Source organism: Cryptomeria japonica, chromosome 1 (assembly GCF_030272615.1).
Source record: "Cryptomeria japonica chromosome 1, Sugi_1.0, whole genome shotgun sequence".
Classification (NCBI taxonomy): Eukaryota; Viridiplantae; Streptophyta; class Pinopsida; order Cupressales; family Cupressaceae; genus Cryptomeria; species Cryptomeria japonica.
In genome coordinates, this window is record NC_081405.1 from 160,179,347 (window position 1) to 160,202,024 (window position 22,678).

The 22,678-nt window shown below is 38.9% G+C and overlaps 1 protein-coding gene across 2 annotated transcripts in view; it reads right to left on the reverse strand.

Annotated features, from left to right (window-relative positions):
- The window catches only part of LOC131029006 (uncharacterized), a 97,242-nt gene extending 75,081 nt beyond the window's left edge, over positions 1–22,161 (reverse strand). Inside the window, exon 1 of one of the 2 annotated variants that reach the window (XM_057959386.2) lies at positions 21,824–22,161. In XM_057959386.2, coding sequence (XP_057815369.1) covers positions 21,824–21,965 — 142 coding nt within the window. In that variant the 5' untranslated portion in view covers positions 21,966–22,161. The remainder of the gene's footprint in view (positions 1–21,823) is intronic. The other variant, XM_057959387.2, reaches the window with a different exon arrangement.
- Positions 22,162–22,678: the final 517 nt, after the last annotated feature.

Consider the following 22,678-nt stretch of genomic DNA (forward strand, 5'->3'; position numbering starts at 1 on the left):
ATATATGCAATCCCTGCCTTGGACCTTGGGTAGGTCCGTAATGAAATCCATCAACACACTATCCCACTTCCTCTCGAGCATGGGTAGGGACTGCAATAATCCACCTGGGAAAGAGTGCTCGTGCTTATTCTACTGACACACAAGGCACTCCCTCACGTAGTGTAATACCTCTGACTTGAGCCCTTTCCAAGTAAAGTGCTCTCTCACCTGCCTGTAAGTTTTGAAATACCTTGGATGAACTACTAACAATGAGTCATGGAAAGCTCTCAAGATCTTCTACTTCATAGCAGATCCTGGCACTAACTCATTTACCACTGTGTACCTGTCATCCTAGATAGTGCCATCAATAATCCCAGTAGTCCACTTGTCCTTCACATACTCTGCAGAGAACAACTCCCTCCAATTGTCCTCCAACACTCCCAAAGCACACAAGTGAGGTCTCTTGGATAAAGCGTCAGCAACTATGTTTTTCTTGCCTTTGACAAAAACTATGTCAAAATCATAAGCCTGCAACTTGCTAACCCACTTCTGCTACCTATCATTCATATCCTTCTGCCCAAGGAAATGTCTCAAACTATTATGATCCGTCTTGACTGTAAACTTACTGCCAACCAAGTATTGTCTAAATTTAGCCAAGGCATGCATTATCGCTATCATCTCCTTGTCATATATGTTGTAGCTCCTCTCAACACCCCTCAACTTCCTACTCTCAAATGCAATGGGGTGTCTATCTTGCATCAATACCGCACCAAGGCCTTCGCCCGAAGCATCACAATGCATCTCGAAAGGTAAATTGAAATCAAGAATAGCCAAAACTGAACAAGTGCTCATCAATTCCTTAACCCTGTTGAAGCATTGTTGAGCTCTATCTGACCATTCAAAAGCATCCTTCTGAGTCAAATTTGTAAGGGGTGCAACAGTCTGAGAAAAAACCCTCACAAAACGGCAGTAGAATCCACACAAACCAAGGAATCCCTTCAACTGAGAAATATTCTTCGGTGGCGGCCAATCCATAATCGCCCTGATCTTCTCTGAATCCACACGAACACCCTCAGCATTGATGATGTGCCCCATAAACAACAACTCTGTCATCCCAAAAGCATATTTAGACATCTTTGCATAAAAGGATTCACGCTCAAGAATGCTCAACACAATGTCTAGGTGTTTCAAATGCTCCTCCCAAGTATTACTGTAAATCAGTATGTCATGAAAGAATATCAACACAAATCTCCTCAACTGATCTCTGAATGTCCTATTCATACAGGACTGGAAGGTAGTTGGCGCATTAGTCAAGTCAAAAGGCATGACTAAGAACTTGAAGTGTCCATAATGACACCTGAAAGCTGTCTTCTCCACATCATCCTCCCTGACCCGAATCTGATGGTAACTGGATCTCAAGTCTATCTTGGAGAAATAACAAGGACCATGTAACTCATCAATGAGTCCATCAATACGAGGTATCGGATATCTATTCTAAATCGTTTTCTTGTTCAACTCCTGGTAATCAATGCACATCCTAAAAGTCTCATCCTCCTTTTTAACCAACACAACTGAAGAAGCAAATGGACTCTTACTAGGCCTGATGTGCCCCATCTCGAGAAGCTCTCTGATAGCCTTCTCGATCTCATTCTTATAGCTTTTTGGATACTTGTAGGGTGTAGCAATAACATGTTTAGCCCCCTCCTCTAATTCTATAACATGCTCAATGCCCCTATCAGGTGGTCTACTTGGAGGTATATCACCAAACATTTTGGATTGTTTGGTCAGCAATGACTGAACATGTGAAGGGTACTCTGTAATGTCCCCTTTTTCGCTCTAGTTTATTTTGGGGTTTGTTGGCCAATTCTGAGACCCGTTGGTCAGTCAGAGGCAAAATTAGGGTTTCCTATTTTCTAGGAGGATGCTTTGGTAGTTTTGGCGGCTTGCATGTTGGAATTTTATAGTTCCGATTTTGGATTCCTTCTGGGTTTTCAGAGAGCTTCGTGATGGTGTGACATGCAACTGAATCCGATGATTTTTCCGAACTTACTATTTTTAGTAAGTAGGGGCGAGGACAACTTATTTTTCTAGGTTTTCAAAGAGCCTCGTGATGGTGTGACATGCAAACGAATCTGAAGACTTTTTCTGGACTTACTATTTTTAGTAAGTGTGACGACTGCTCAAAATGTGATTAAAATCACTTTGGAAACACTTACTATTTTGGGCAGTATGCTATTTTTAGTAAGTACTATTTTTAGCAGGATGTCAACAGGCTTGTTCAGATGGCTATTTCCGACAGGTCAATTTGAGCAATTGGTCTTCCAACATTTTTGGTGCTATTCTTGGCAAGGGTTCTTCAGCTCAGTTCAGTGACTATTTCTGGTAGGGCAATTCTCTCAACTTGTTTCCCCCTATCCTTGGAGCTTGTTTTGGCAAGTTTAGTATTTGATGAAAAAATGGTATTTTGAATTAAATTATAACTTAAGACAAACGTTGGACGATTTATTTAAAAAGGATTGCTTAAGTTATATTGATATCTAAGTCATTTCCTTAATTATATGAGGGCGATTTTTGGTTGAGGAAAATATTTTATAAGTGAATTATTATTAAGGCAAGATGGACACCTTAGGAGGAAAAATAAGACAATTTTTTGATATAATTCACTTTATTCTTTATACGCCATAATACACTTTATCAATGTATTTTTTATAAAGTGTATTTACCACCAAGTAATGGGCGATTTTCGAGAAATGAAATGAAATGCAAATTAAGGAAATTGGAATGTGGTTGTTTAATCCCATATTGGAGGGAAAAGAAGTTCGACCTGAGGAGGAAGTTATAAATATGTGCCTTAGCCTTCATTTGGAACTATCCAAGAAATTTTTATAATGAAATGTTGTCGAAATGCAAAGTGAAAGCTTCGGGGAACGCTTACCTCCTAGCCAGAGCTTGATTTCTTGCTTGCAATACAGCAACTAGTCGAGCCAAAGACTGCTCTTCATTCAGCGAAGTGGATTGAAGATAATGTTGCAGATTTATGTATTAGTTTTCTGATTCTGGAGTGCTGTGTGTGGATTTTCAGTTTGCTGGTTTTGGTGTGGTTGTAGCATGTTATAACTCTCAATTCGAGTGTCAGATCATTCTGGGTACTTGCTCATTCATTTCCTATGCCTTGGGAGATTCATACTGTAAGTTTTTGTTGAATATCTTGATGTATTGGATTTTATATAGCAAGTCGAACCTTTCAGCTGTCGGCGTCTTTGCTGGGAGGTGTTTGAGGTTGTGTGTTATGCTGATTCTGATTTGTTGGTGCCATTTTCTCTGTGCAGTCTTAGTCGCTTTAAGCCTAGGGCCTTTGGAGTGTGTTTAGAGATAATTGGAGTGTGGGGAGTGATTTAGAAATGTTTGTGAGGATTTTAATGTTGCTGGTCTGTATTTCCAGCCTGCTGTTCATTCATATCAGCTTTAGTTTTGGGGGGTTGAAGCTGGTTTTCAAGTGTGTGAGTCTATTGGTGTGGTGCGAAGAGTCTTGGTAATAAGTTGCAGCAGTTTTTGGCATTTGAATATCCATGATGAATCATATTGTAATGTTGGTTAGTAGTACTAACAACAATTTATTTGAACTCTCTTAGTCCCACTGCATAAGTGGAAGAGGTTGGCCTTGCCGCCTAGTTTAAACAATGATTCTAGTTATTTTGTAATCCATGTTTGCATTGTAAAGCTGATTAGTAGTACTAACAGCTATATACTTGGATTGTTGCTCTTTGTCCCACTGCATAAGTGGAAGAGGCTGGCTCGCCGCCTTCTTATCTATTGTAACATTGTCTTCCCGCTAAATAAGCGGTTGAGTTGATTGCTATTCATTTCTAGTCCTCCCGCTGCATAAGCAATCAAGTGATTGTTGTTCTTTCAGTCTTGTAATCTTCTAATTGGCTGGTTGCACCGCCATACTGTTATAGAAGTTCTTAAACCCGCTCAATAAGTGGAAGGGGTTGGCTTGCCGCCCAGTATTGTATTTGAGATTTCATTTCCAGCAGTTATTTGAGCTAACGATCCCCTTGACACCGTATTATTGGTCGGAGATAGCTCACCTAAGAACTCGCAGATAGTGCAAGGAGACCATTCACCCATTCGCGAGTTGGTGCGGGAGTTGATACAAAGCCCCCCTCATGATGAGCCACTGCAGAGTCATCACTAGGATACCCAGGAGAATGGTGCCCCCGCATCTTCGAGAGTGGAGGGTGGCAGGGATTTGGAGCAGTTTATTGCGGACATGGTTGCCGGAGCTTGGAGGATTGTAGCCTCGGCACGGTCGGAGGGAGATGCCCGAACAGACAAACAGTTGGAGCAGCTACTTGGGTTTATGAGGGACAAGTGCACGGCACACTTTGCCGAGTGTTTTGAGTCAAGGGGGTGGCCTACTACAGAGACCTTGCAGATGTTGGAAGATTGGGGTCTCCGAGAGCAGATTAGCAAGACCAGTACACAGTCACTGTTGCGGAGGATAGAGCAGGTCTTCCGTGAGACATACTATGAGCTGAGGAGGACACAGTATATTGCTCAGGGTACTGAGACCCAGCGGCAGGAGGCCGTGTCGACGATGGAGGAGTTGGCTGCTTGACTCCAGCAGATGGAGGAGTCACACAAGGAGCAGTTGGCTCAAGAGAAGGCCTCGTGGGTCACAGAAAGAACTACCTTGGAAGCAGAGTTGGTCGAGGAGAGGTCGGCAAAGGATGCTTTAGGGGCACGGTTGGAGGAAGGCTGGGAGGACAAGGCTATGTTGGAGAACCGTCTCGCTAGTATCGTGGAGATGGTAGAGAAAAAGGATAAGGAAGTCTTGGAAGCCACCATGATGGTGAAGACAGCTATGGGGCGACGAATGGTTGCAGGGAGGGACCTGAAGTTGAGGACTGAGCATGTCTACGAGTTATGGGCATGCCTGGCAACCACACCACGAGCATCAACACCATCCTCACCAAGGACGCTTCCTCAGCCCCATTTTCAGTCATAATTTATTTTTCTGTTGATCATCCCATTTTGTTTTCAATCGTCAAGAGACAACCTTTTTTGGGGGGGATGATGTGGCGGCATATTGTATGTACAGGAATAATAAGTGAATAAGTAATTAGGAAGTACTTTGTTTAGTGATGTAACCGGGGGTAGGTAGTTACGAGTGCGACAGTTGTCCCTCGCACCCCCTCAGTACCTTTATATACCATGTGATGTAACTTGCCATTATTACGATTATGAAGGGAATGGTATCTTTTCTGTCGGCTGGCAACTGATATACATTGTGTGACTTAATATTGCTTATTTAAAATCTATGGCATTACTGTTCTTTGTTATGTATTATGTCTGCATGCATTAAATTGTTCGCCCAGAGGGCAAACAATTTTATTTTTCTTATTTTCTATATTTCTAAGTACTCTAAGACATATCATTGGTCATTTTGCAATCTTTTATCGATTTCTCTTCACTAAGAGTTGTAGCCTCAAGAAAATTACAAGTCGACAAAAATACATCATAATCCTCCATTTGCCAATGTAATGGGCCACAAAGCGAATTTGTTTCATCCTCTAAATATGATTGTAACTCCAAAATTCCTTTGTCATTTGGTTCCATTAGAGCCTAATTTTCAATCCATTCTTCTCCAAAATCCAAATTTGACAAATCAAAGGAAGTTGCTTCCTCACTTACAACTTGGTTCTTTACATCAATTACATACTTCGGACCCTTGTTTTCAATGGAGATTGTATTCTTTTTCCAATTGTGATCAACTTTGGCTACTACTACCCAACCTTGACCCAACAATGCATCATATGCTTTTTCCCTTAATGAAATGACCACAAAATTCAGCAAAAATGATTGGGTGCCAATAATTACCTTTTGTCCCTGTTGACGTGTATTTTGTACACGATCATACACAGAATAAAATACCCAAAGGCATCTTATCCTCTCTTGAATAAAGTCGCTAACTGCTGAAGATTCGCAAAAAGGATCAGTTAGGATGACTCCAATGTTCTTTTGGTAGGGTCTCTACGTGTGGATAAGCACCAGTGGTCGTTGTGATTTGCTGTGTCCTCAAGGGGCCTTACGTTGCCGAAGATTTTGCTAAACTAAAGAAGCTGTCCAAAAAATAACAAAAGGATAGGGTTTTGCAAGAGATCTAATCTAGCCTAACCCTAAGAATGACTCAATGTGGACAAGACTTGGCAAGATTCTACCAACTTCAATTTTGCTATAAAATAACAACTCAATTGAAATTGATGCGATCTTCTAAGGTAACAAATGATTTTTCAATACATCAAAGATCAAAGACACTACCACGAAGGTACATATCTAAGATACAACAATGATTGAAGGTTAAGTGATTCAAGTATTCTCCAGTTGACCACGCAAGGCGTTCCTACAATCAGCAAGAAGCTAGTGGTTTGGAAAGCGAATCCTACCAAAGATCAAGTCCAACACTTTGTCCTTCGAATTAACACACTACTTTGATTGAGAATGATTCAAGAAAATTGAACAACCATGAAGATAACCAAGAAAATTGCAACAAAACACCATAACCTCAATATTTCATTGATTTCAAAGGCATCATGTACAACAATTGTTTGAATTCTTTCTTCAAAGCTCAATCTTGCTACAAAAGTAAATTGCTTCTAAACTCTAATCTCTCTAATACATCAATAATCTAATCTTCTTCTTACATCTAATTATTATGAAAATGAAATGAAATGAGGGTATAAATAGCATCCTCAATTACAATGAATGGTCCAGATCAAAAGCTGATCAACGGTCAAGATCATGACACCTAAACCCTAATTAGGGTTTGTTACAAAAGTTCCCCTTTTATTGCACAACATTAAATGCATAGCCAATTATTAAATTTGGCACGAAAATCTAGGAGACATAAACCAATGACAACTAAGGTGCCATGTCATCTATAACAACCTCTCATCTAGAATCTTATTCCCTTTCCAATTCTCTTTTTTAGCATATGCAATGAATCTTGACACAATTCCTTCGATCTCAGCAATTGGAATCTCGAGAAGATTCTTCATTCTTTCTTCCAAGTGGATGACCTGATCAAATGCATCTAGAAGAGCTGCGTCCCATGTAAGTTCAAGTTCCTTAGTCTTTTCGATCAGGAGCATGGTAGCAAACATCTGGTCCTGTTGCTCATCTGTGATATTGGCGTCCTTGCAAAAGATGACCTTGATTCTATTCTCCAATTCCTGCAAATCCACATCTGTTTCAACTTCGATCCTCCTGCCAAGAATGGTACGTAGTACCTCAAATACTCTGTCCTGGATCGGGTTGATCACCTCCTCAACATGGCTACATCTAGTACTGATGTCCTCGAAGAGAACTTCTTTCATCTGGAGTAAGGTTGACCACTGAAGCAAACTATGAGGTCTTCCATCCATGATCTTTTCCTGCGCTAAGACCTTCCTCGATGTTTGTCTGATTACTTTCAAGACAGGAATGATAACCTCTTTGGTATGAGCAAAAGCAGCTACTGTTATCATCAAGTTGTGTATAATCTCAAGAACCTAGATAGCCCTATGAATAGTCTTCATCATCCTTGTTACAAATTCTACGGCAACTGTATGAGATTTGTCCATCCAAGTACTCATACGCTGAACCATACTCTTGAATCTCTCTGCCTCACCAATTGATTGAAGGGGAAGTGCCTGTATGGGTGATCTTGCTGGATCCTGACGTCCTAAAGGTTGATTGAGATGGCTGAAATATGTTCTCCATGCACCAACCTCTCTCTCAAGCTTCCTATTCTTCTCCATTTCTTCCCTAAGTTTGTCTTTCAAGGCCTCAAATGAATCGGTGGCATCATCAAGTGTCTGCTCGGCTGTGGATGGACCTAGCTCAAATGTCTCTATATCATATTCCTCTGCTAAGATCTCACCTTCATACTTGTCCACTGCCGGTGTAGCTATCTGCAACCTTCTGGATCCAATTTCATCTCTAATCATCTTGGACATCTTGGTAGCCTTCCTCTTTTCTGTCATTTCCTGGGAATGTCCGACAAGGCTCTCCAAGTCAATTACATTGTCTTCGTCCTCAATCACGATCACCTTAGTTAATCTTTCCTTCAACCAATCTGGGATGGCAGATCTTGTCTCTTTACCTGTATTTCCTTGGGCAATTCTTCCTCTCTGGGAGGAGATGTTACTTCATTATCTTCCCCATCTTCATGCAACTCATTGTCTTGAAGAGATCCACTTGTTGCCTGTCCTTCTTTATCATTCTATACCATTGACTCCATAGAATCTTCCACTTCAAGTGTCCTCTTCTCAGGTCAAGAAGATGTGCCGGATGAACGATCTCGGTTGGCCCCTTGCTTCTTCTTGGAAGATTCTCTCTTTTCAGGTCTCTCTTTCCTCTTCGAGCCCCTTGGATGGAGATCGCCTTCACTTGCACTTCGAAGGTTGCCTTCATTTGTATTTCTGGGATTAGGATTACCTTCGCTTATACTAGCTCCACCTTCGGCTGGTTTCTCTTCCAAAGTGAAAGTCATAGCTATGCCTTGCTCTCTCAACTTCTGATGCTGCACATCAACCCATCTGCGAGTACAAGACAAGACTGGAGCCATCAAAGCATCTAGATCCACGACCTCGGGCTCATTCCAATCTAACCTTACTGATTTGCTTTCTCGGTCATAGGATGACTGGAGATGTCTGCCACTGTCCTGAGCTTGGTCGGCCACTCTGTAAATCTTGCATTTCCTGATGAAATCCAAAGGCAATCTAGAATGCATCTTTCTTTTCACTTCAAGATCGTCTAAGAGATTCATCATAAAATCTTCTATCTGAAATTCATGCTTAAACTTCTTGCCGACTGTCTCCTCTATATATCCATGTGGATCAAAGCTTTCTCTCAAGGCAAAGGATGAAAAAGAATACAAAGCTAACTCCTTCTCTGCGTCATCCATGGCTAAAGCATTAGGACATACCTCAACTGAATTTCCTAAGATAATAGGTACAGGAACTCCATTTCCATGTCTGTGTCTGAATGCCTTCGCATAAGCTGCCAACTGTCTTGTTACCTCAAGTAACACTATTCTGTCTGTCGGATGTCTCGGCAACATGTATGGAGGTGAAGGACATCCATGAACTCTGATATAAGTAAACTTCGGAAATTGGATAAACCAAGCACCGTACCTCTTTACTAGTTCCTGTGCATCCTGTGATAATCTGTTGTGAACCCCACCTTGCAACGTCCTCGTGATGTTCATCGTGAAGGTATCATTAACTAACTTGTAGTTGCTTCCTGGCGGATGATGCAAGTGGACATAGGAATCACAAACTCTGACCTCGCCGGGTCCTCTTCCAATCACTCCTCTGTGAGGTAGTCCTGCATACTCAAAGCTCCTAATCAAAGCATATATGACGTATGAACTCATGTGGAAGGACTTGGTAGCTTTTAGTCTCCTCAACTGTACGTCCAAGCAATGGCTAATCATCCTAGCCCAATGAATTGTTCCTTTTCCCTGAACTATCACCTGGATAAAGTAGAACATCCACCTTTCAAAGTAGAAGGCTTGAGGGGCTCCTGTAACTCAGTTGAGCATTGTAATCAAATCTCTGTACTCCTCCTGGAAATCAATCCTATGTGGTGTGTTCGGGATCTTGCTGAGGCGAGGACGACTCTTGAGTAACCAGTTCTTGTTGATGATGCTTAGGCAAGCATCTGGATCATCTTCGTACATGGACCTGGGTCCTTCGATGCTCTTGTATATCATATCCCTGTGCTCTGGAAGATGGAAAGCCTCACTTATAGCTTCCTCTGAAAGATATGCTAAAGTGTTTCCTTCCTTGGACACAATCGTTCTGGACTGAGGATCATAATGACGAGCACACTCGATCATCAACTCATGGCACTGAACTGCTGGAGGGAAGCCGGCCGCCTTAATGATGCCACTTTCAATTATTCTCCGGGCGACAGGTGATGGCTTACCAATGTAGGGGACCTCTCGAAACTTCTTCGTGCTGAAGTTGCCCAAGTTGGTATCTCCAATGTTGCTCCATTTAGACACGATCTTGGTCTCCACTTCTTCGGTCTTTTGATCTTCCTTCATGAGAGCTGGACGACTGGTGGATGCTCCCGCCTTCGGGGTCGCCATACCTACACAACATTTCATAATAAGTAACTAGATATTGCAATGCATAACATAGATTAGATTAAAGATTAGGAAACTTCATGATAAGTCTTTGAGTTATCATTTCCTAAAAACGATTGAGCTACTGGAATTCAAAATTTCAAAATTCAAAATTTGAAGCTATGACGATCAAAATTCAAAATTCAAGGGATCCTCGCCATACCTCACTTGAGAGTTTAACTCTAAAATGCAAAAATGAAGAAAATCGTCTAGGCAAAACTCGAAATTTGGTGGCTTCAACATGATCTCACTCAAGCTAGCAACTTCGCCACCTTTGGGGGGGGTCTTTGATGTGATCTTTAATGTCTTTGGCAAGTTCGCCTTACTTTAACTTCAAGTTCGCACTTCCTTGATGATGTTTGCGCCTTCCTTGGAATGGAAATTCGCTCCTTGTAAATACAAATCGCACTTCTCCAAAATCGCATATGAAAGATGATAAAATGATAATGTGAAAATGAAAATTTTCACCCTCCTTTTATAAGCGCTCACCTCTCATTTACCTCTAGGCCGACTTTGCCAAAATAAAGAAATTAAAATGATTTTTAAATAAATAACAAGGGCCGACTTTTATAAAATATTTAAATCCAAGCGCTCCAATTTGATTTTTATTTAAAATAATAATTAATTCATTTAATGCCTTTGCAATTAATTAATTCGATTTTTAAAATAGGCAAAATTAATTAATTAAATATCCAAGCGCAATTTTTAAATGCTATCAATTTGATTTATCGATTTTTTCTAGCATTTAATAAAATTTAAAAAATTGTTTTAGCGCCAAAAATTAGGAGAAGGGAAAGATACAAACGCCATCGCTCTGGTCCCTGACTGAGGGACAGGAGCGAACTTCATTTTGGCCTTGATTCTTGTGCTTTCGACGTTCAAAACTATCATCTTCACGTTGAAACTGGCATATTTGTAAGGAATTTCGAACTTGATTAACTTGGTTTCGTAACTGAATGTCTCTTGTGACCATTATCGCCCTGGTCCCTGGCTGAGGGACAGGAGCGATCTTGGTGTTTTCTCCTTGATCTTAGCTTCTATGATCACCAATTTCATCATGAGGAAGAAACAACGTTATCCTTTCGTTCCATGCTTGTTCTACTTGTCGTTAACAAGGCACTTTGATGCTTGGAGGATTATCGCCCTAGTCCCTTGGTGAGGGACAGGAGCGAACCTTGTATCTTAGCCTAAATTTGTCGTTTTGTAACCTTTGTTTCTTGTTCATTGCTTTCCAAACGATATCCTTGATCTTGTGTATCCTTGCCTTGTCATGATTTTGAAGGAAGATGAATGATCTTGTGAAAATCGCCCTGGTCCCTGACTGAGGGACAGGAGCGATGTTGTCTCCTTGGCTCAATTGATCACCTTTTGACGTTTGATTTCTTTGCATATCACCTTCTTAAGACACCTTAGACCCTGTGCAACCTTGTACAATCTTGACTTGGCGTGATTTTTGAAGGATTTGGCCAATATGGTAAATATCGCCCTGGTCCCTGACTGAGGGATAGGAGCGAATTTGGGCATCCTGGGCTCAACCTTGTTTGTATCAACTTGCAATCACTTTCACCGTGTAGAATGGGGTCCTTTGATCCCTCTTGGACACTTGAAACTTGATAAACCTTCAAAACCCAAGCCTTTATAGAAATTTCGCTCTGGTCCCTGATTGAGGGACAGGAGCGAACTTTGGGCACTTGGTGCAATTCTTTCAATTTTAGCGGTCCTTGTAACTTTGTTCTTCGTTGAGACGCTTCAAAACGTCCTTGCCTTCATGTATCCTGACTTGGAGTGGTTTATACTTTGAGTGAAAGGCAAGATAATCATCATTTCGCCCTGGTCCCTGGCTGAGGGACAGGAGCGAATTTTCATGTGCAAGCTCAATTACACTTTGCCAACCCCAAAATTTATCTTCAACGATCTTGTTGTGCATCCCTTCATTCATCCATGGCTTGGAATTCATTCTAACTTGGCAAGAAATTGACTTAAGGCAAAAATCGCTCTGGTCCCTGACTGAGGGACAGGAGCGCCTAGGCCAATTTGAGTCTCCTATTGATGTCTTGTAATCTTCAATTTGTATTCAACGGGTTCATTTCACCCTCCTTTCTTGCTTCAAACTCAAAACTTGCTCAATCTTCACCCAAATTTTGCCCTATGAGGAATTTCGCTCTGGTCCCTGGGTGAGGGACAGGAGCTACACTGAATTTCGCCCTGGTCCCTGACTGAGGGACAGGAGCGAACTTTGCATTTTTGGTCCGTTTTCCTTCACGAAGGCACTTCAAGTTATATTCAATTGATAAAACATATCTCCTTTGATCTCTTCAAATCGTCAAGTTGTTCAAATCCTGCAAGGACAAGGCAATGTTTGATTTTGAGCTTCGGTCCTTCACTGAGGGACAGGAGCGATTTTTGCTCCTGGCACATTTCCATGCTTGTGAAATTCTTCAAATTATATTCAACGGAAAGATCATCCCTCCCTTTATCACTTCCACTCGAAAGATCATCTTGATCCTGCAGGGACAGTAAGATTTTTGAAAACGAGCTCCGGTCCTTCACTGAGGGACAGGAGCGATTTTGCTCCTACAGGCCAAAATATCATGATTTCGGGATTACAATCACTTCACAAGGCAAAAACAAGACCTTTCCAATACCCGGGATCAAATATCAAAATTTTCAAAATTTGGTCAAAAACACTCAATTGGACAAAATTCGCAATTTCATCATTCACACTTAGACAAATTTAGACTCTTCATTCAAAATTCCAATTGAAAATAGACCAACTCACTTAGACTCTGGCAAATTCACTTTATTCAAAATTGCATCCTACGAAAGGAAGCTTGAAAAACTCTCAAGATTGACTGGACTTTGGCCCGAAAACGACAAAACAGAAACCCTAAGGCTTGACCCTAAATCCAGACAACTGACAAACTACCAAAACCCTAAAAAGCAGAGAAAAAGAACAGGCAAAACGAGCAAAAAGAAGGGGGCCCCCATTTGCATGGGGCGATGTGTGAAATGGTCACAACAGTCCCATTAATACTCCAAGTACCTTAATAGTTTGTTGATTTGCACCCACTAGTTGAAAAGTTGGGGGGCAAATGGTCAGCTTGTCAAGACTTCTCTAAGTGTCTTCTGGGAGTACGTTCACACCAAACCCACCATCAACAATTGTACTGGTAAGATTCTTTCCAGGGATTTCCATATTCACAGCCACTAGTTTCTTTGTCGTGTTAACTGTCAATAACATTGAATCAATGACTTGGTCACCCGACAACGAAGATTCGGTTATTGAACCTTCATTCTTACCAAATTCCAATTGGGTCGTAGCATGCAACATCTCATTCTCCCCAAATACAATAACATTTCAAAGTTCACGAATACTTTGTAATAAATCCACTACTTCAATTGGTATGTTAGTTTGAAGTACTTGCCTAATAATATTTTTCTTGTATTGTATTTGACTTGTTACCATACTTGCGGTTACATTTGAGTGGCAACGTCCATTATCAATAGCATTCTCCACTTCGGCCCTTGCTTCATAGAGTCTTTCTTTTTCTGTACGCGGTTCCAAGTACAATAAACGTAGCCACAGTTTACATAAAATATGACACTGAAATAGACACAAAAATAGGACAGCAATCAAGACATCAAGATGAAGATTGGCAGGCCAATGATAACACTGAAATCTATCAGCAACTACAAACAGCAGCTAGATGATTTAAGCAACTATCATGAAATACCACAGTGGCCTTTGTGATAGAAGATCTCAATGAGACCACAAGCAGGATGCTGGTAATAACAATCATTAAAAAGAATGAGCAAGAATTTAAGTAAAAGTATGAGGAATGCTAGTATAGGATCAATGTGGGGAGTGAAAATATGGTTGTAAGATGTAGCACTCGATCACAGAGACTGAAGCCTTTTTGAGAAGCTGCCAACTATGATTGGCTCAGAACTACTATTGTGCAGTGTTTTGACACCGAAAATAATGCAATGCTTCACAAGGAAGTGGATACACGTATTCTCAACTTCAGTGAAATATAGATGTTCATTGACCGTCACTTCAAAGTAGTAGAGGAAGACATTAAAAAGTCCTGCTAAATATTAGAAATTGTTGGGAGTATAATTATATTCACTAGCGCCAAGCAAAGAGATTTAATAGCTAAAGATTAAATAAATAGTCAAAAGGCATTTGAAGGGGTGTGTCTCATTGTGAGACAAGATATATAAAAGAAGTCATTTCGTGAGATGAGTAGATGAGAAGGACAATAAAAATAGAATAATTATCATGGTCATCCAAGGAGAAGGGATGGAGTGAATAAAATAAATACAAAGAGGACAATAAATACAAAAGACACATCAATAAAAGAAGTGAAGAGATATATGAAGTAATATCAATAATGAAGTGTTAAATATTAGAAAGAACAAGAAATATATGAAGATCGTAAAGTATATAAAAGTGAGTTTAAAAAATTGTGAAAGATATGGATGTGAACAAGATATAACAGCAGATCTATGAGACATATTAAGCAAATGTTTGAAGAATATTGAAGCAAATTTATGACACATTAATAAGAATATGGGAGCAATAAGATGGGGTTAGGCCCACTTTCTGGCTCAAATTGGAATAGGAGCAGAAGGATTGGGGTTAGGCCCACTTTCTGACTCAGATTGGAATAGGAGCAGAATGTAATGTCCCCACTTTGAAATATAATTTAATAATGAATAATATAATAAAATTAAAATACTAAAGAATAAATATTAAAATTAAATTAAATTATAAAAGAATATAATTAAATATAATTTAAATTTGATTAAAGTTAATGAATGGTCAAAAGGCATGAAATGATAAGTTGTGACTCCCCTAAATATGAGGTATAAAAGGGAGAGAGCTCATTTGAAGGGGGCATAATTTGGGAATCAGAAGTGCAGATCTGATTTAAATAAGTGTGGATAGTGTGGATCTGATCATGAAAGGTTGTGTCCCTTTCAAAGGGCAGATATAACGAAGAGTTGCACTCTTTCCAAGGATGCTAATGGTGGAAAGGGTGTGTCTCTTGCCAAAGGGCATACATGATGAAGAGGTGTGACCTATTCCTCACATTGAGAGATATAAAGGAAAGGAATCAAAGCATCCAGCGAATCACCACCAATCAGATCAGATCAGAACTGTTATTAAGTTACAGGCAGTAGCATCCTTGTTCTTGGTGGTATGCATGGGGATGTGCTTAATATGTATCCTTAATATATGACGCCTGATAATGTTCTTATGCAGAATTTAATAGTAATATTAATATAGACTGCAATATGTATGACAGTCATACATAATTTCATATATATTCATAATACATGAGAAGTTAGTATACTCATAGCCTTCAAAAATGAAAGTGTTGTCGGAACCCCTACATTCTAAGCATATAGAAAAAGATGTTGTGATGAGCTTCAAGCCCACCTATACTTCTATTACCAAGGAAGAAATTTATTGTGCAAAAATGTTAGAAGAAGAGTAGGTTACAGAAGAAAGAAACTAAAAGGAAGATATCCTTCTAAACAAATTCATTAAGAATGATCCCTTCTGTAATTTCCATGCCACGGGCCTGGGAACATATGTTATCTTTGATGAAGACCAACCTGTCCCCAAAATCACTCAAGATAAGAAAAAAAAAATTGTCCCCAAAGAAGGGAACAGCCCCGAGTCTGAGATATGGACCATGTTCTTTGATGGTGCAAGATGCAAAAATGAATCAACGCGGTATTGGAAAGGATTGGATGTGGAATTGTTAGGGAAAGGCGGTATTAATACCTCGCAAGGTTGATAAGGCCTGTGGTGGAATGGACATGTGCTACATCATACAAAGGCAATGGATAACGCCTGCGGTGGAATGGGCATGTGATACATCATACAAAGGCAATGGATAAGGCCTGCAATGGAATGGGCATATGTTACATCATACAAAGGCACTACTTGTGGAGAATGGTTTTCTAGCGCCCTAACAAAGATACTTCCCAATCTCCACTAAGATTGATCGTTAGGATTGATTAGGCATTAGACCTGGCTATGTTGATTATCCCTTGTATGATGTATGCTAATTGTTCTCTAGAGCTAACAAATGCATAATAAAATATAATAAGTATGATGAGATGTGTTTAATTAATAGAAAATAGGCCATCTCCTAATAGGGGCCATTATACAAAAGGATTGGGGTTAGGCCCACTTTCTGACTCGAAATGGTTGGGAGCAGAAGGATTGGGGTTAGGCCCATTTTCTGACTTGAAATGGATTAGGAGTAGAAGGATTGGGGTTAGGCCCACTTTCTAACTCGAAATGGATTAGGAGCAGAAGGGTTGGGGTTAGGCCACTTTCTGACTCAAAATGGATTAGAAGCAGAAGGATTGGAGTTAGGCCCACTTTCTGGCTCAAATAGAAAGATGGAATTAGACCCATTGAAAGAATTTAACTAAATGTGTATTTGTTTGTATACTCCGTGTCTGCATATATCATGTGTACACTTCAAGTATTTGTGTATGCTCTGTGTCTACGTATATTCATGTGTATACTTTGTAATTTTATATGTATGCTCCATGTTCGATTCATACTTTATATGTTCTAGACATGTGAATAACTAGAAAGATATAAATTGCAAATGAGATCATAGATGTGTGTCATGCTTTGTGATGTCCCCACTTTGAAATACAATTTAATGGTAAATAATAATAATAAAATTAAAATTAAAATACTAAAGAATATAATTAAATTTTAATTAAGTTAATGAATGGTCAAAGATATGAAATGAAAAGTTGTGACTCCCTCAAACATGAGATATAACAGGGAGGAGAACCTACTTTGAGGGGGATAATTTGGGAATCAGAAGTGCAGATCTAATTTAAATAAAAGTGCAGATCTGATTGTGAAAGGTTGTGTCCCTTTCAAAGGGGCAGAAATATTTAAGAGTTGCACTCTTTCATAGGGTGTTGATGGTGAAAGGGTGTGCCTCTTGCCAAAGGGCATACATGATGAAGAGGTGTGACCCCTCCCTCACATTGAGAGATATAAAGGAAAGGAATCAAAGCATCCAATGAGATCACCATCGACCAGATCAGATCAGAACTGTTATTAATTTACAGGCAGTGACATCTTTGTTCTTGGTTGGGGATGTGCTTAATATATGAAGCCTAATAATGTTCTTATGCAGAATTCAGTGGTAATATTAATATAGACTGCAATATGTATGACAGTCCATATAAAGGAAAGGAATCAAAGCATCCAGTGAGATCACCATCGACCAGATCAGATCAGAACTGTTATTAATTTACAGGCAGTGACATCTTTGTTCTTGGTTGGGGATGTGCTTAATATGTATGCTTAATATATGAAGCCTAATAATGTTCTTATGCAGAATTCAGTGGTAATATTAATATAGACTGCAATATGTATGACAGTCATACTTAATTTCATATATATCTATAACACATGAATCAGTTGGAGAGAAATAGACTGCACTTAGGATTACATCAACGTCACAAGTGGATCAGACTTAAAGACATAGACCTTCAGAAAGCCACACCGAAACTGACTGATTGCTTATAACAGCATCTGGGTATGATTACCAGTGAATTCCTTATGCAGATAGAAAACCCATACAAATAGATTAATACGCAGATATAAACAAAAGTTCAATCTACACTCTGATCTGAATGAAAAAGGAATCATAAGGGAGAATACTTTAGCGGAATGGAAAACAATAAAAGGACCAGCAAACTGTTTTCCCTTTAAGAAGATAAAGGAGCCCTCTCTCTAACCCTCCCTTATCAATTGAGAATAGTAATCTAGGGCAAGATTTAGGGCAATCCCAAAAGGAGACATTACAATAGGTATCAGAGCATGATCTTGCCAACCTGTAGGGTAAGGATAAATCGATTATGCATTCTAATCAGTGAGAAGGGATATATTAACCCCGTCCAAAATATGGCAATAACTAAATGACAATGGCAAGACAATTTGAGAGATTGTTAAACATACGTGTATTTTGTGAAGAAGACAATCAAGTATATAATATATACACTTGATTAAGAGATAATATTGTGGAGATCTAAGGTGAAGTATATGAAGAGTTGGTAACAGACTTTTGAGATAAGATTGTGGATACTATATGACAATCTTATGATCAGATTATGGAAGACTTTATAGCAAATCAGTGGAAGAGATTTATTGTGAATTGTGGAATAATAATCGGCCCAAGAGATGGTTTTGGTCCTGATTGGACGCTCCTACCTCTTGTGGATAAAGTGAATTGGCCCAAGAGATGGTTCTGTTCCTGGTTTGACGCTCCTGGCTCTTGTGGATAAAGTGAATTGGCCCAAGAGATGGTTCTAGTCCTGGTTGGATGCTCCTGCCTCTTGTGGATTGGTTACTCTGAAAGATGATTTTGGTCCTAGTTGGATGCTTCTGCCTCTTGTGGATTGGTTACTGTAAAGTCCTAGACGGACGCTCCTGCCTCTCATTGGTAAAATGATAGATTGATTGGCCCAAGGGATGGATCTGGTTCTGGTTGGAAATTCCCACTTCTTGTGGACTAAGTAAACTATATCTACATGGGTATGCTTGTATCTGAATATATCCATGTGTCTACTTTGTGTATACTTCATGTTTTCATGTGTATGCTCCGTGTTTTATGTGTATACTCCATGTTGGGCATATCTACTACATGAATATTTATGATTACTGATTTCTATCATTGTGAATTCAATTTTTTGTTTACCTAGAAAGATGAGTTTATTTAGGAAAAAATATTGCAATTAAGGTCCTTACATATATGTCATGTTTCTAATCCTCTTCTCAATGAATGAGGATCTATGTTTGTCTCAAGGAAACAACCAAACAAAGTTCTTACGATTACAATTGATAAGAGAGAACTTGTCTTAAGATTACAAATCTTCAAGGGTTAGTTAGGAATCCTTGCATTGGGAAAATTTAGTTAAAACTGATCATTGCTTGAGGACAAGCAATCTTCAGTGGGACGGGTTGTAATGTCCCCACTTTGAAATACAATTTAATGGTAAATGATAATAATAAAATTAATATTTAAAATATAAAAGAATATAATTAAATTTTACTTAAGTTAGTGAATGGTCAAAGACATGAAATGAAAAGTTGTGACTCCCTCAAATATGAGATATAAAAGGGAGAAGAGAACCTCATTTGAGGGGGATAATTTGAGAATCAGAGGTGCAGATCTAATTAAATAAAAGTGCAGATCTGATTGTGAAAGGTTGCGTCCCTTTCAAAGGGGCAGAAAAAACTAAGAGTTGCACTCTTTCAAAGGGTGCTGAGGGTGAAAGGGTGTGCCTCTTGCCAAAGGGCATACATGATGAAGAGGTGTGACCCCTCCCTCACATTGAGAGATATAAAGGAAAGGAATCAAAGCATCCAGTGAGATCACCATCGACCAGATCAGATCAGAACTGTTATTAGGTTACAGGCAGTAACATCTTTGTTCTTGGTTGGGGATGTGCTTAATATGTATGCTTAATATATGAAGCCTGATAATGTTCTTATGCAGAATTCAGTAGTAATATTAATATAGACTGCAATATGTATGACAGTCATACTTAATTTCATATATATCAATAACACATGAATCAGTTGGAGAGAAATACACTGCACTCAGAATTACATCAACATCACAGGTGGATCAGACTTAAAGACATAGACCTTCAGAAAGACACACCGAAACTGACTGATTGCTTATAACAGCATCTGGGTATGATTACCAGTGAATTCCTTATGCCGATAGAAAACACATACAAATAGATTAATATGCAGATATATACAGAAATTCGATCTACACTCTGATCTGAATGAAAAAAAAATCAAAAGGGAGAATACTTTAGCACAACAGAAAACAATAAAGGGACCAGCAAACTGTTTTCCCTTTACGAAGATAAAGGCACCCTCCCTTATCAATTGAGAATAATAATCTAGGGCAAGATTTAGGGCAATCCCAAAAGGGGACATTGCATGCTTCTAATCCTCATCTTAATAAATGTTAAAATCACCCTCGCTTTAATGCAAAGAAATATCCAGGATATTGAGCAAACATTGGGACAACCAAATTAATTAAGGAATACAAACCTCCAAGGATTGGTTCACGGACCCTCATTGCTTGAGGACAAGCAATCTCGGGAAGGGCTGCCTGTCATGTCCTCACCAAAAACTAGGTCACAACACAAACTACATCTATAAATAGCCCTAGATCTGTCATGAATAAACCTAGTCGACCTTAGAGGAAGAGTTTTAAATCGTTTCACATATATATATATATATATATTCCCAAGAGGGATGACCCTTTAATAACTAGAGCTCCCTTGGAAGAAGAAATAAAAGCAATAAAAATTTACAATCTGCCTTGGCCGACCTCTTAGGGAGAAAAGCCCATCCTTGAGAGAAGAAGTTTTGAAACTATAAAACCCTTTTTAATGCTAAATATTAAATAATTAAGCATAAGGGCCCACCTCATGGGAAGAGACACATCCCTTGGTAAAGGGGTATGTTAGATCGGGTATACATGAGGTTGAGTGGAGATGTGAATGGCAAGGGAAAAAAGATATATTCTTCTGCTCATTGCCAGACTGACAAGCAGGCCCTCAATTACAGAAATCAGAAAAGATGAACAGCAACTGGACTAATATTGGACAGTGATGTAATTGCCTATAATTAACAGTGATCATCACCAATGTCTGTAGCAGCAGATCGATCAGTAGCAGAAATAATCATACAAGCAGCAAGCCGATTTATGCAATATCATCTAAAACCATTGTGGGCAAATTACAAGATAATCCAGAAAATGGACATTACAGAAATCCGAATTTTTAACCTTTTTCAGAACAATTTTAAAATCATTCTCCTGTCCCACCAAGTAACAACTGTGCTACAACGTACTCCCTACAAGAGTTGAACTCTTGCCCCGCCCACCGGGCGAAACAGCTTGAAACTATAAATTAAGAGCTGATGCTTTCAATCTCTGAAAGCTGAGACCATGCCCCAGTACGGCACAAAGAAAAATGAAGCTTCGAGACAAGCTAAAAATTGCATACACACTTAATCACAATGCTTTCACAGACAATGCTAACAAATATAACCCAAATTCACTGACAAGAAGAGCAGGAAATTCAAGCATAATTTCCCAAAATTGGCACGATCTTTTTCTTCCTGGTATAAATTGCAATTAAAAAGGAATATTTAGAAAGACCTAATCAATTCTCCGTCATGGTCCTTTACAGTTATCTACTTGTAGGGGCCATTTTGAAAAATATGAAAAGAGAAAAACAGATCATGAGCATAACGTTTATAAACAGGACAATTAAAAAGGCTTCTAAACTAAATTTTCGAAATTATTTCCAGTTTCCATAGGTTACCAATTTGATAAATATATCCAGAGACAATACCGTGCCAATCCTCTTTCTTTTAATGGAGATATATACAGTTATTTCCAGCTATATTTATCCAGAAATGTATCATCTCAATAATATAAGAGTAAAAACAATTAAAAAGTTTTACGAGTAAAACCAATTTTAAAAGTTTCAGATAACATTTGTAAACAGGTGGTTGTGAGTTCAAAAATCTCTCGAGTCACAACAAAAACCCTAATCTTAAGATAAAGATTAAAAAAATACCGAATAAATTGCGTTTATCTGCGAATTTGTGGTATTCCTGTGATTGAGGAATGGTGGGGGTGACCAGCATGAGAAATATGAAGCAGAACAAGGCCGCCGCTGAAACATAGTATCTATGCTCTTTAACATCTAATTTCATCATCTTTCTGCTCTGTATTTTTCTCCTCTGTGACTTCTCAGGGCCTAATTTTTACCTTGATATGTATGATTTCTAAGATTTAGATCATGGTCATACCAGTTTGGTTTTGTACAGTTTGAATTTTTCCATCCTAAGGATCATCAAAAATCTTACAACTCTTCTTATTTAACGTTAGATCTTGCTTTTATTTTTAAAGAGCAAACGTTAACGTTGAACACCGTAGGCATATGTAAGCAATACGGTTACTCGGACATAGCCACGTGGAATTAACCTTAACAAACTACACACTGAACTGTTGGCAAAGTCAAAATGTCCCCAAGTGTGGTTCATGTCGAGTACGTCAACCTTTTATTTTCAAGGTGTGGAAAGTTAAGAGAATAAGTGTACTTTTTAAATTGAAGAGAGCATCTTATTAACAATTTAATATAGAGTAAATTGTTAGATATTCAAAAAATGGGTGGAGAGATTAGCACTCCCAACCAAGTTTGACATTAATTTATTGAAAATGAAAAAATAACTTTTAAATCATTTGAAAAAAAAATTAAAAGTGATTAAAAGTTTTAATACGTAAAGAGTGGAGAGAATATTTTTTTATAATGAGTTAGAATTTTATTAGATAATCTTTTTTGGGGGATAATGTGGTCTATCTTCAAGTGATGAAACCAATTATATAGTTAAGAGACATTTCTCATTACCTCTTCGACAAAGGGGTTCAA